Source organism: Natator depressus, chromosome 5, assembly GCF_965152275.1.
Source record: "Natator depressus isolate rNatDep1 chromosome 5, rNatDep2.hap1, whole genome shotgun sequence".
NCBI classification, from domain to species: domain Eukaryota; kingdom Metazoa; phylum Chordata; order Testudines; family Cheloniidae; genus Natator; species Natator depressus.
This window is the reverse complement of record NC_134238.1, coordinates 12,465,249-12,479,834: the sequence shown is the minus strand read 5'-3', so window position 1 is coordinate 12,479,834 and position 14,586 is coordinate 12,465,249. Positions and strand designations below refer to the sequence as shown.

The following is a 14,586-nucleotide window of genomic DNA, read 5'->3' as shown; positions in this document are numbered from 1 at the left end:
CTGGCAGGAAATCAGGCAGGTTTCTGTCGTAACTTTGTTGAAATCGTTCTGTGTCTGTGAAACATTTAGCTAAATCTTCAAATTCTGATGGAAAAAAATGTTTTGTCAGCCTTTTCCTGACCAGCTCTCCTGCATAGAGACTAGGACCCTACCAAATTCAGGGTCCATTTTGATCAATTTCACAGCTGGAGGGTTTTAAAATTGGTCAATTTCACATTTTCAGATGTTTACATCTGAAATCCTGGTGTTGTAAGGGTGGGGTTCCTGACTGAAAAAGAGGTTATGGTGGGTGGTGGTCACAAAGCTTATGGGGGGGGGGTCACAGGATTGCCACCCTCACTTCTGTGCTGCCTTCAGAGCTGGGCTCAGAAGGTACAGCCACGGAGCTTCCTGCAGCCAGGGGAGGTACCCAGAGGTGGGTCTGATCTCCCCCCGAGAGTGGCCATGCAGGGGAAGAGGAAGTCCCATTCCTCTCCAGGCCGGTGGACTAGTAGCTGGAGCCTGTTGAACAGTAGGAGACCCTGGCTGGGGCGCCCCCAGGCGTGTCCCTCCTCCGCCCCTCCAATAGCTAGATTTCATGGGGGAGGTCTGATTTCACGGTCTATGACGTGTTTTTCATGGCTGTGAATTTGGTAGGGCCCTACCGCTGACACACAGATGCACAATTCCGATTACATCCAATAGAGGACAGTGGTGCACACACGCCCGAGCCAGCTCATTGTAATGTCTTGGCAGAGGCTAGTGCTGCGGTCATGGCGAGTGCTGGCCTTTCAACATTTTCCTGTTTTTTGACCTGCACAGGGCGCAAAATCTAGCAGGGCAGCAATTCACTTGAAAACATTTAAATCAAATTATGTCAGTTAAAACCCAGCCTTTGTGGTACACCCTGTGTTGTTTTATTCAGTCTAAAGCAGGGATACACAGACCTCAGTGGACCAGGAGCCAAATTAGTGATCAACATTGCCTAAAAGAGCCACAGTCGTGTGAATTCATTGTTTCATTTACTCTTGTACTATTCATATTTAAACAGTACGACAGGGAAATATTTAGTTTATATAGAGATATTTATTCTCACAGCAAATAAGTTGATAACTTAGTGCAAGTTAATAAATTAATTGGTTTAATGACATAGTAAAAGCATCCTGATTGGTTAATAATTAAATCACACAGTGATTTAATATCATATGTTGCAAAGAGCCTCAGGAGACACATTAAAGAGCCACTGGCGGCTTATGAGGCGCAGCTTGAGTATCAGTCTTCCCCTAACTTCCCACAAAACTCTGCCAGCCCACCTGGATCCTGACCCGTTGCGTCCCCTACTCTTCCAGGCCTGGAAGTCTTGAATAGAAGCTGTCAATTGTCTGAGTTCTGGGTGTAGTTCTATATAGTGCCCTGTGGGATGAAACAAAACTTTCATCTGTAAACCAGGTGGCCTCTAACCCCAGGCAAGGCCAGTACCCAGTCAAGGGGGTTCATAGGAAAATGAAACCAATCTTGAGTCTTTTCTTTTCTGATTCAGGGTCCATCAATGGGAGATGTGGGTGCTCAAAGCTTGTGAGAATCAGGTGCTAGGTGTTTCAAATTGGGCCCTCCAAATCCATGGACACCGCACTAAAGGGCTTGTGTTCGCTGCACCTTGAGGTATAACTCAAGTGTTGCCCCTAACTGGACTCCTGTTCATATACAGAAATCTCTAGCTGAGTTAGGTGGTGCCATTTAGCTGGCCTGTGAGAGGGCATGGGGTGAAGCTTGAGTAACGTAGTGGGGACACAGCTACTGGCTACAGCTCAATGTTTAGCACAGCTTATCACTCTGCTAATGCAATCGCTCTGCACTGTTAATCAGATCTCGAGTGTTGTTTCGCAGTGTGTGGGTGCTCTTGCTTGAGCTAGGCTAACTTGAGAGGTGTAACTCAAGCTAACTGTTGCCGTTATCTAAATCTAGTCCTTCACCTGTCTCTGTGCCTCCGTTTATCTATCTGGACAGTGGGCATAATAGGCTGACCTACCTCACAGGGGTGTTTTTAGGGTTTGATGCCTATGAAGCATGGTGCAGCTAGAGCTGGGCAAATAACTGATTTTCCAGTTGGTTGGCAGTTTCAAAAAAACAAAAAAAATTCAGACCAAATCTGAAAATTTCCTCCCCAAAAGTCAGCAAATCGAAAAAGTCCACAAAAATGTCACTGTGGGTTGAACTAAATGTTTTGTTCAACCCAGAATGAACTGGTTCATTTCCGGGCACCCTGTCCACATAAAAGCACAGGAAACAAAAGGTTAGATTCACCAAACAACTTGCCCGTTGGCCAGGTTGGAACAGGGATACAAACTTGGGTCTCACAGGTAAGTGCTCTAACCACCAGCTGTTGAGTTATTCTCACTTTTTCTCTCTCTCTCTCTTTCTCTGGCTGAGTGACTATTCATGTATTTTATACACAGTTACAGTTTCAACAGAGGAGACTGAGAAAGCCCCACACTAGGCTCTCCCATACCCAGTAGTTGGGGCACTCACCTACAATGTGGGAGAGCTAAATTAAAATTTCTTCTCCACATCAGACAGAGGGGGGAATTTGAACCTGTCTCCCACATCCCAGGTGATTGCCATTTGCCTGAAGAACTTCGCCTGGCTCTAGTTGAAACTCTCAGAGAAGGTGTTTTAGAATTGCTGACTAGAGTTATGAGTTAGATAACACAAGTGACTCCAGTCAAGACGGTCTTTGTGAGCATGTGGGTTTTGTTTGTTTTTTTTCACTTGCAGAGGTAGATGGTGTAGGGCAGAGTCACATCCAGCTGGCCCAGACCCTCCGGGAAGAGGCTAGGAAGATGGAGGACTTCAGGGAAAAGCAAAAACTTCATCGGAAAAAGGTTGGGAATTTGGGAAGGCGTCACGTAGTTCTGTGAGCTGGAATCTGGCCAGAATGCCAGGATTAAAATCTTGACTTCTGCAAATGGCGCTGTGGGATCTGTGATGACCCCAAACGGCCAGCTCTTTAGCTTTGGGCCTGGGCCTGGGAGCTGTGAAAGAGCCCAGGCTTTACTGGAAGTCTGCAAGTGTGCTAAGTTTCCTGTTCAGTGTATATGCTGGCTGCTGGGGTAAGGGTTTTCTTTCTCTGTCCTGCCCTTTCCCTCGCCCATGAACTCCCTGCTGCTCCGGGAAGTCCAGAGTTCATTCCTAAATCTGTAACTGCACCAGACTGCATCAGTGCAGTGATTTACAACTTCCTTATTCAAGCTGCCTGTGTTTGCCTTTGGGTTCCTACACTTCTTTTTAGGAAAAATAGATCATTTTCGTATTTTCTTCCCATCGAAAGCTGCGCCCGGGGCCTTTCTGCTCCCTGAACTTCACATCTTGACAAGTGATCTTTACAACATACAATTGCTTTTAATGGGGCAGCTGTGGTCTATGCCCAGGTTTTCAGACACACACAGTACCCCGTAGTTGCCTTTGTTCTCACTGTGGGCTGGATTGCATCTGAAAATCAAGCTCTTACTGGGTTGTCTTATGTACAGGATCCAGGAAAGCTGGGTTCTATTCCTGACTCTTTCCTGTTGGACTTTGGGCCAAGCCACTTAACTCCTCTGTGCTGTAGTTTGCCCTCTGTCTGTAAAAGGAAGGGTAATGATAGTCCATCAGTAGTTAAAGTTGTACAGTTTATACCAAACAGGAAGGAGAGGACTCACCGATGTTGCCAGACCTCATGGATAGGGCCCTACCAAATTCACGGTCCATTTTGGTCAATTTCATGATCACAGGATTTAAAAAATCATAAATCTATTGATTTTTTTTTAGCTATTTAAATCTGAAATTTCATGCTGCTGTAATTGCAGGGAACCTGACCCAAAAAGGAGTTGGGCGGGGGGTTGCAAGGCTATTGCCGGGGGGAGGGAGAGGGTTGAAGTACAGTTACCCTTATTTCTGCGCAGCTGCTGGCTGCAGTGCTGCCTTCAGAGCTGTGCAGCTGGAGAGTGGCGGCTGCTGGCCAGGAGCCCAGCTCTGAAGGCAGCTCAGAAGTAAGGGTGGCAATACCCCGTGACCCCCCTCAAATAACCTTGTGACCCCCCCCGCAACTCCTTGTGAAATCCTTATAGTATAGGGTAAAAGCACACAAAAGACCAGATTTCACGGGGGTGAGACCAGATTTCATGGTCTGTGACACATTTTTCCTGGCCGTGAATTTGGTAGGGCCCTAGTCATGAAGAGTGTCGGTCGTGTGATGCAACATATCGTTATGAGATTTGCTGGTCTTGCATTGCTGAGATGATGTCACACACACACAAGACAGGACTTGAACTGGGAACCTATCAAGGTGACTGTCTTAGTTGCTAAGCTCCTTGGCAACTTTCATCCTTGCAGCGCTCCTGGCGTGGATGGTGCACTAATGCAGGTGTTGTTCCCTTCACAGATAGAGCTTGTAATGGAGGCTATTCATAAAAACAGGAATTTGCAGTATAAGAAAACAGTGGAGGTAAGTGGCCCCTACCATCTGGTTCTTACCGGCCATAGATCTGTAACATGCAGTCACATTAGAAATATAATACTGTCCATGTTACCTACCATTACCACTGTTTAACCATTCAAATACAAAACTATTGTATTTGCATGAGCACATGCCCTGTGTCCAAGCACTGAAGCTGACTAAGCCACCAAATCTTTTCATTGTCTTTGTATTTACTGTATTTTTGTTCTGCACCTGGCGAGTGGCATCCAGACCAGGAGCTACAGAGCAAATGCAAAGAATGTGGGAGGAAATGAATGTGGGACCAGCTGTGTTATGCAGGCTGTGATGAGGGTGATCAAATCTCATGCTTCAGGACATAAACTGATTTCGGGTCAGGAAGGAAAGGTGTCCTTACATATGCAGCATTGCACAGTTGGCTGCCTTCATTTGAGGGGCTTGTCTTCCTCTGAAGCATCAGATGTTGGTGGACACCAGAGGCAGGATACTGAACTGAAGTTCCAATAATGTATGTGGCAGATCCTATAGAATCCTTAACGTGCGTGCAGGATTTGATCCAACAGTTGAGTGTGTGTGTGTGTGTTGTGTTGCATTTCCAACTGGCTTACATACCCACCTCTCTCCTAGGCAAAGAGGCTGTACGAGCAGCGATGCAGGGATAAAGATGAAGCGGAACAGGCCGTGCACCGCAATGCAAATCTTGTAACACAAAGGCAACAAGAAAAGGTAACACAGGGAGGGTGAAAGGAAGACAGTTTTCCTGTTCTGCTTTAGGTACTGTTCAACAACTAAATCACCTCCAGGAAAAAATACCATTAAGAACATAAAACAGCCATACTGGGTCAGACCAATGGTCCATCTAGCCCAGTGTCCTGTCTTCCGACAGTGGCCAATGCCAGGTGCCCCAGAGGGAATGAACAGCACAGGTAATCATCAAGTGATCCCTTCGCTCATTCCCAGGCTCTTGCAAACAGAGGCTAGGGACACCATCCCTGCCCATCCTGGCTAATAGCCATTGATGGACCTATCCTCTACTAATTTATCTAGTTCTTTTTTTAACCATGTTATAGTAATTTTAAAACTAAAGATAGTGGCTACAGTTTCTAAGAAACCTGCCAAACCGGGACCCTGACCCTGCTGTTGGATTTACACAGGAGAGCCTCCTTTCACTGCCCGGAGGCTCTGGTAGTGGAATCGCCAGGAGTTCAGAGGTGGTTCTGGCTACTTGGTAGCTGGCTGGAGGCCTGTCAGTTGACAGCCAGCATGGAAGACTTGAACCACTAGTGAGGAATCATTGACACAGAGCTTGGGGGGAAAAAAATCTGGGTTGGTGGTTTGACTTCACCCTCTGGTTAAGGATGGATTTGCAGGATAGAAATGAGGTCCAACCTTACTTTCTCTGCAGTGTTTTTAGGTTGAGCTGCTGTCTCACAATGACCCCTTTATCTTTCTGTTTTTCAGCTGTTTGTAAAGCTGGCTCAGAGCAAGTCAGTTCTGGAAGATTCTGGTGAGTGCTGATAACGTGGAGTATCTGTTACATTTGGAGGGGCTGGGACATGCTGGGGGCGGCAGGTAGGGGATGGGATGGAGGGGAACCCATTACACAAGTGCTCTATTCGGGGTGACTGGCATAGACCTCCCTTTCCTAAAACAGTGGGTTGCACAGTTATACGCTGGATAAATTTGCCCCAGGGAGTCGAATGTTATGTCTTGATGGCTCATTGTCTCCTTGTGATGAGACAATGTCCCAGCTAGAGCTGGTTGGAAATGTTTAGTTGAAACTTTTTTTGATGGAAAATGCCTTTTTTGTCATACTGGGAATAATTTTGGAATAACAGTTGTATTTGACTGAGACAAATATTTCAGCAGAAAAAAATATTTTGAAATAAAAATATTTCCATTTTGGAATATGCTTGTCTTGGAAAATGTCAAGAGTTTCTTGTTTGTGCGGTATTGTCTGGACTAGAACTGGCTGCAACTTGGAATTCCTGGTTTGCAGAACATTTCAACACCTCAGAATTTCTTTTTGTTCTGATTCAAAATGAAAACAGATATTTTTGAAATTTCCCACCAAATGGAATTTCTCAAAAGTTTCAGTTTTGGGAATTTTTTGTTTTGAAATTTTGTTATTTCATTTTGGAATTTCAAAATATCGTTTTGAATATTTTGATAGCGTTATTTCATGACACGTCAGTGAAAGTCGTGCTTAATATTCACTACAACTGCTGTCATGTCAGGATATGATATGTGATTGAAATATTCTATTTTTATTTGATTTTCTTTTAACAATTAAGAGCAGCTGCTACTTAGAACTGATTGAAATACTTCGCTTTTCAAGGTGAAAGTGTCTCTGTGTTATAATTTACAAAATTTGATCCTTTGAAATGAGTTCAAAACTCATTTCACGTGCTCTAGACCCAAGTTAAACCCAGGGTCCAAAATATTCTGATCACAGTGTTTAGAATTGTTTACCTGAGCCTTTCATGTATCCAGACCTGTGTGTTGTACATGTGATCAAATTGCTGTTGGATTTCCCTATCAGACAGGCTATATCAGCTGAATGTTGGTGCGCTTGAGAAGATCAGGGAAGAATGGCAGAATGAACACACCAAAGCCTGCGAGGTAACACACCAAAGCCTGCCATCCATCCTAGAGATAATGAAGGGTTTTAATGCTGCAACACTCTGTCTTTGAGGTTGGGATTTCATTTCCTTCACTGCCAATGCTAGAGAGGGACCACAGTTGGCGTCTTCTCTTTCCTTAGTGGTTAAACTTCAAGACACTTCCCAATTTAACTTGCATGTCCCTGACTCTTGGTTTCTGGATACAAAGCCCCAGAATTTGGCATTTAAAAGTAGGGAAATATGTTGGAAAGCCTTCAAGTGTCAGCGTGCAAAATAGTGGCAATTTTGTGCGCTGGCGTCTTTGTATGCAAAGTGCTGCCATCTACTGGACGGAACCTTAGATTATTTAATACAATAATGGACAGGCTCAGGGAGATTAAGATTTGCCTTTATTACTTTATTCCTCTGGTGTCAAGCTTCAGAGAGGTAGCCGTGTTAGTCTGGATCTGTAAAGCGGCAGAGATTCCTGCGGCACCTTATAGACTAACAGACATGTTGGAGCATAAGCTTTTGTGGGTGAATACCCACTTTGTCGAAAGCTCATGCTCCAGTACGTCTGTTAGTCTATAAGGTGCCACAGGACTCTTTAAAAAGAAAAGGAGTACTTGTGGCACCTTAGAGACTAACGAATTTATTTGAGCATAAGCTTTCGTGAGCTACAGCTCACTTCATCGGATGCATGACAGGACTCTTTGCCGCTTTTATTTCTCTGAGCAGCCCGTAAACTCTTTCCCTATTCTATTCAAAGAAATGAGCTGCGTGGTCTTATTGCTGTAACCTTTGTACTTTCCCTGAGGCTTGATGGCACTCCTTGTCAGGTCATATCTTACCTTATCCTGCAAACCCTCTCAGCCAGGGATGTTTGGCCTGTTTCTCCTCTCACTTAGACTGATATAAAATCAGGAGTAGCTCCTACACCAGCATAACACATGTGTCAATGAGAGGAGAATCAGGCCCTTTGCCTGTAAAGCACCACATGCATTTACGATGAGAGAGAGAGGGATGGCACCAGACCGAGACTCACATCTAAGTTCTACCCCCAATTCAGCCACGAACTCCGTGCACCATCTTGGGCAAATCTTGAGGTTTCCGACACACCTATGAGCCTGTCACGTTGCTTAAGCATCAGTATATTGCATTTGCTATTGGTGTCACTGCTGTTCCAGACAGAGCAGCTGGGTTCTGTTCCCTTCTCTGCCACGGGCCTGCTGGGTAACCTCGGGCACGTCATGCCATTGCCCTGTGCCTCAGTTTCCCATCTGTAAAATAGGGATGATACTCATGCCCTTTGTAAAGTGCTCTGACATCTCTGGACTAAAAAGGGCTCCAAAAGGGCGGCACTGTCATGAGTTCAGCTCAGCCCATGCCCCAGCGCTCGCCCCTTCCGAAAATATTGCTGCTCGTTCTTCCATTTTGCTTTGGTTTCTTAAAATGAAATGACCTGCCTGCGTGTGCTTTGCCCATCCAAACCTTGTCAATGGCTCTGTGTAACGAAAACCCGTCCGCTGGTGGTGAGGGGTGGGAAACAAAGATTCACTTCCTCAAGTCAGTCAGGTTGTGTTGATTAGGCGCGTCACGTATGGAAGTTCTGACGCAGGTCCATTACAAAATGTCCTGCTGATCAAATGTGTGCTCTAGGTGAGAGTTTACTTGTTCTCAGTGGAAATGTGAAAAGGGCTCTTCCTGATGGAATGAATACATATTGAAGGGCAGACTGCAGAAGGTTTGGGCTCCGAGGAGCATCCAGACAGTTCCATCCTATCGGAACGATCCAAATGTTGGTGTGCGTCTGGGTGTAGGGATGAGAGCAGTGGCCTGGGATCACTAAATCAAGGGGTGACCAAACAGTGCATTGGCTAGCTGGCTTGCCTCCCCACCGTCCGCAGGTGTCAGCTTCTGGGGTCAGTCCTCCCACCATGGTGCAGCAGGACCCAATAACCTGACTGAGCTTCCCTTTTAAGTTTTGGCCATGTGATGTGGCAGGCAGGATGATCTCACTTGAGGTGGGGTGTGTGTGGATGAGATGGGGCTGGAGGGAAAGTTGAAGACCCATTTTGAAGGAAAGGGATCCCTTCAGAAAACGTGCAAACCCTGATGGAGCAGAGTGCCGGGACCAGCTGGACCTGGTGGCTCCTGCCTTGATGCAGGCTTCTGTTTAATCTCATGTAGTGATGTAAAATACACAATAAAAAGGCATCAGTTCATTGTTGCTGGCTGTTAATCTATTTTTCTCATAAAGAATAAAGGATGGTAGCAGTTAGAGATGGAAAAGACTCATTAGACCAAGTCTAGCCCCGTACGAAGGTAGGATAGACTCCCCCAGAGAGGGGGAGATTAAGGCCAAAATGCCAAGAAGTGGTGAAGTTAGACCCAAGGTCAGGTCATTGCTTAGAACATCTGAAAACAGGACAAGCAAAGCACTAGCATGGGTCCAATATGGCTCAAACCTGTATTGGCAGGGAGGTCACCTAGGTGTTGTACGTCTTCTCCTTCTCTAACTTCCATGATTAATCCCAGCTGGCTGGGACCGTGGCCGTTAGTTATTCTGTTAACATACCCTGACTTGCCTCCCTGTATCTCTTCAGTTCTTTGAAACCCAGGAGTCTGAACGGATAAACTACTTCCGCAATGCGCTGTGGCTGCACCTTAATCAGCTCTCTCAGGAGTGCGTCCGGAGTGATGAGGTAGGCCCGAAAAAAACAAGACCCTCCAACCCTTTTATTTGCCGAGCAGAAGGGAAGGTTCCTCACATTGCACTGTCTTCACTGCTATTGTCTGTGCTTGCTCTATTCAAGCTAGCTCGAGTAGGGTGGTCTGCGCGCAGCTTTTGCTTTCTTGATATTCTCATAGATAATCCAGCAGATAGCAATAACGAACACCCCGTCAATAGTGTGGAACAGGATTTGAAACCCTGGCTCCAATGAAGTCAATGGCAAGAGCCCCCGTTGCTTTTATTGCGGCCAAGACTTTCACCCCTTGCCTCTTGTACTATTGACACTTATTTTGCTGATGCAAATTGTATCCTTTCTCCTTCAAGAAAGAGGAATGAATTTTTGTTTCTGCACTTTATGCTTTTAAAAGAAAACACCTTTTTTTTTTGTTTGTTTGTTCTTTTTATAGAGGTACGAAGAAACCCGTAGGAGTCTAGAAATGTGCAGCATCGAGAAGGATATCGAATTTTTTGTAAATTTCCGTAAAACAGGAAGTGTGCCCCCAGGTAACTGCTTGATGTATGCTTTCTAAGCAGCGTGGCCATCAGCATTCCATACAGCTTCTCGGCTCTAGCAAGGGTCTGGGTTTTATTAAACAAAGCTTGGTGCAGAAAGCAAGCATGCTTGATGGTTCTGCTTCTGTGTTGGTCTCAAAATGGAGCCTGTTTCTAGAGTGGCATCCTTGCACCAGGATAGCAGGCAATTGCCACCAGACCCTGAAGAGAACTCAAACCTCGTTTCTGTAGACTTTGGTTTCTAAAAATAGTTTTTTCAGCGTGGAAGGGATGGAGCTGAAGAAGAAATAGGATCTCCCGTTGTGCAGATGTGATGCTGTACATTGCATGCCAACCACTCACAAAAACGTTTTTTACAGCTGATTTGTATTTCCACCCCCCCAGCTCCTGTGGTCTATGAAAATTACTATAGCACACAAAGAAATGCAACTTCAGCAAGAAATCAGGCCCCAGCACCTGGGATAGGGAGGTAAGAATAAAGAAACCCAACACAAACCAAATAATAAAAGGAATGGCCTGGCTATTGGGAACCTATAGGTTAAAAATGGGTGTTGCTTCTTTAAGTCTTTCGGAACCGTTTGGCTCTTAGGCTGTTTCAGGGTCCCATAAAAGTTGGTGGGGATTGGGGTATGTGGTCAGCAGGGAGGCAGGGCAGGTTGGGAATTTTGCCTGGATTGAGTCCCCCTCTGTACTAGGAAACCCTCGGAGATCTTGGGCACTGGTTTGCCACCTCCTTTGCTCTCTAGCCCATCCCTGCTGCTGGAAACCTTCTTTCATTCCTTGCATGGCTCCCTTCTCCCCATTTTTGTCTGGGGAGAGCTGGATCATCTAAGAACACATGCCCACGTGGGCAGAGGAGAGAACCTAAATCAGCTGCACTGGGAGAGCAAGGGAATCTGCTGACCAAAGTGGGGAGTTGGACTACGGATGCGGGATGGGTCTGCTGTGGGGAGAGAAGGATTTGAGAGCACCCTTGTCATCACTGAAGCTAATGTCCATGGCTGCTATGCAGTAGGAGTCCATCACAGTAATGACTACCTGATGGCTTGCATTGGAATACTGAACTGCCTAAATGATGGCACATTTGTTTCATAATATGAAACAATCACATCATTTAGCAACAAGGAGACAAATGTTGTCTTATTTGTTTTTGTGCAGGAGGGGGCCGTTACCAGTCCCTGCAAGTGGGCCCGGTGAGTTACACCAAGTCATTCTAGAAATCACACATTTTTAAGCATTTTTATGTGCAATCTTCTTTTGTATTTCAATTTTGCAGGTGTTGCAGGTTCTGTCTGTAATTCCACTGCCATGTAAATATTGGTGGTCTTGCCTGGTTCTCATATTCCCCTGATCATTCTAGCCATTGATATGTTGTTCTTGGCACCTGTAAGCTTCTGTTAGAAATAGAGGGTGACATCATGGCTCCATTGAAGTCAATTGGAATTTTGCCACTAATTTCAATGGGGCCAGGAGTTCACCGAGCAAGAGGTTCAAACCAAAGTCCTGGTTATGGACAGTCCTGAACTTTGAGAAAGGCAAGACCTGGATCTGAAGGCTGCAGCCTGGGGTCTTCTCTACTTGGAAAGCATTGATTTTTATTATTTGCAGTGTGGCCCAGTAGATAGCGGACTTGGACTTAGAAGACCTGGGTTCTGTTCTTGGCTCTGCCACTTACTTATTGGGTGATCTAGATCAAGCATTTTATCTCTGTCTGCTTCTGTTTCCCCATTTGTAAAAATGGGGACAATGCTATCCACCTCTTTTGTAAAGTGCTCTGAGCTTTATGGATGAAAAGTGCTATGTAACAGCTACGTGTTACTATTGTGATCTCTATATTACAGGTGACCCTGATTACGCTACGATTGATGGTTACAGTTTAATACATCACTAGCATGAGCCGTAAGTATTTTCATTCTGAAAAGGAATTACTTGGGGCCTGCGTTAGTCACACGGGTGAGGTGTGGGGTCTAGTCCTCCCCGGCATGTTGCGCACTAACTGCCCTGTGGAGACCCTGCTAGTGTGCACTCCGAGGTCCCTACTGCGTGTTAATGTAGTCCGGTTTCAAACAGTACTATGTCAGTGCTCACTAGGGAACTTTTAGTGCGTGTCAGCAGGGTCCACACGGCCCAGTTAGTGCATGTCACACTAGCGCGGACTGACACGCTGCACAGAGAAAGCGCAAGAAACAGTTATATATTTAGGAGAGACCATTAGGAAAGAGAACTATAGGCTGAATATCTGGGAAAACTTCCCAAAGGTGAGATTGCATAGGTTGGGGAATAGTCTGCCATGAGAAGAATTGGAGGTCCCATCATTTGGTATTTTAAAAGCACAGTGCTGTGGTGGAACAATCCTGCATAGGTTGGGAGGGGGACTGGATGATCTAGCTGGCTACTTTTCCTCCCATCATTACATTTGATTCTGTCTACGTTTCTTTCACTGAAATATTGACTCTTATAATTCCATCCTCTTCTCCAGGGTCTCAAAGCTGCTTGCCCGGTAGTGCCACTGAGTGCAAGAAATTAGTCGTCTGATCCACCCATCAGAGACCGTGTGTTCAGTTGCAATTCCAGCATTGGGCACAGTGATACAGCATGGAACTGTTTCTTCTTTTAAAAAATATTTTGAAACTCTAGGGTAATTATTTAGAATGTTCTGAGGATCCACACAAGGTCCAACAAGGTCCCTCTTCCTTCATGGTGACAAACTACGTGGACTGATGTCCTATTTTCAAGGTCAGCAAGGAGGACATTGAATCTTTGAATAATATTCGCTGATCCAACGGAATCTCCCCTAACAATAATAGACACTTGTGTTCTGGTATTGGTGAGAGTTCTTTGTGATGTGCAAACCTCAACATCCGTGTGGAAGACTCTAAAGGATTTTAAAAAAAGGAATTTCTTCTCACGACTGAGAATTCACATGTGCCACTGCAGTGCTGCCAATGGGAATCATGTGCAGTGCGTTGGGCATGCTGGGGCGTGCGCATAGCACACAGGTCAAAGTATGGGTTTGGTCTGTTATGCTGGATTTTCACCAGGGTGATTCAGATCGTAGCCTAGCCCTAATTGTGGAGTGCTCATTAGACTGCTTACTCATGGCAACGCTGAGAGTTAGAACTCGAGAGGTATTTATATGGCTGTACTGTGCATTTGCTCCAGGCTACGCAAGTGATGTTGGGAGAAGTTGATTCATATCCTGTCTCTATCTATCATGCTTCAGGAGCCTCTATGGATTACACGAATGGTCCGTTGACTTCAATATGGGTTCTGACGAGAGGAAGGTGAACAAGTTATGGCCCTTCAGTAGTTACCTCCCTCCCTTCCCGGGTTCTGCTGTGGCATAGCAGTACAATACAGAGCCATCCTTGTAGGTCCAGGCTAGTGACCCCTCCATTCTTCTTGAATAACTGGAGGACATGAGCTGACTGTCCGGAGAGGTACATCCGCAAGGCAGGGCTTGCTGCTGTTCAGCTACCCGCCACTTAGCCTGCTCTCGACAGATTCTGCAAACTCCAATCAGGCTAATCTGTGTGACCAGCTGGACTCTTGGGTACATTTTTTGACCAGGACCCAGAGTCAGAACCTCGTGAGGTTTTGGCCATTGGAGGCAACAATTCAGGGACGTTGTCAGCTGCTTCTTCTATCTTTTGTGTTCCACTGTCCAATACGCTTGAAAATAAAAGAAATAATATTTTCTTTCGCCCCATGCATCTGAAGAAGTGAGGTTTTTACCCACGAAAGCTTATGCTCAAATAAATAAATCTGTTAGTCTTTAAGGTGCCACCGGCCTCCTTAATATTTTCTTATTGGCTTTTCCTGTCTCCATTTAGCAAACCTTCCTCCCCCCCCGCCCATTTCTTGGGGGTCTAATCCTGCTCCCATTGAAGTCAATGGCAGAATTCCCATTTGTTATAGTGTTGTGGGGTCTGGCTCTTTCGTTTCTAATAAAGCACAAACTAACTTGGTTACTGTTGTTGGCCTAGAGCTGCAAAACTCATTTCCAGACCAGAACTTCCCCAGCTTTCATGTCCATCTCCATTGGCTGTTACCTGTCAGGTGCACAGACACTAATGAAGTCTGCCCATTTGTGTGTAGCTCTCAGTGCGAGGGTGTACAGGTTTTAATGTCTTGCTTTAGAGCAACAGGGATGATTCTGCATCAAATTGTGCCTGAGCTATGTGTGATTTGTAAAAACCTAGGGAATGTCACTTTGTTCCCTTGTGTGGGAAAGACCCCAATGTGATAAGTGAGATTTGAATTCTTCCCTGCTACATTTGAAT

General features: G+C 45.5%; 1 protein-coding gene across 1 annotated transcript in view; it reads left to right on the top strand.

The window, feature by feature from the left end:
* Positions 1-14,147, top strand: part of PSTPIP2 (proline-serine-threonine phosphatase interacting protein 2) — a 47,425-nt gene extending 33,278 nt beyond the window's left edge. Inside the window, exons 5-15 of the mRNA XM_074953883.1 lie at positions 2,755-2,861; positions 4,400-4,462; positions 5,081-5,179; positions 5,915-5,960; positions 6,996-7,075; positions 9,663-9,761; positions 10,198-10,294; positions 10,688-10,772; positions 11,462-11,496; positions 12,145-12,202; positions 12,783-14,147. Coding sequence (XP_074809984.1) covers positions 2,755-2,861; positions 4,400-4,462; positions 5,081-5,179; positions 5,915-5,960; positions 6,996-7,075; positions 9,663-9,761; positions 10,198-10,294; positions 10,688-10,772; positions 11,462-11,496; positions 12,145-12,194 — 761 coding nt within the window. The 3' untranslated portion in view covers positions 12,195-12,202; positions 12,783-14,147. The remainder of the gene's footprint in view (positions 1-2,754; positions 2,862-4,399; positions 4,463-5,080; positions 5,180-5,914; positions 5,961-6,995; positions 7,076-9,662; positions 9,762-10,197; positions 10,295-10,687; positions 10,773-11,461; positions 11,497-12,144; positions 12,203-12,782) is intronic.
* The last annotated feature ends 439 nt before the right edge of the window (positions 14,148-14,586 follow it).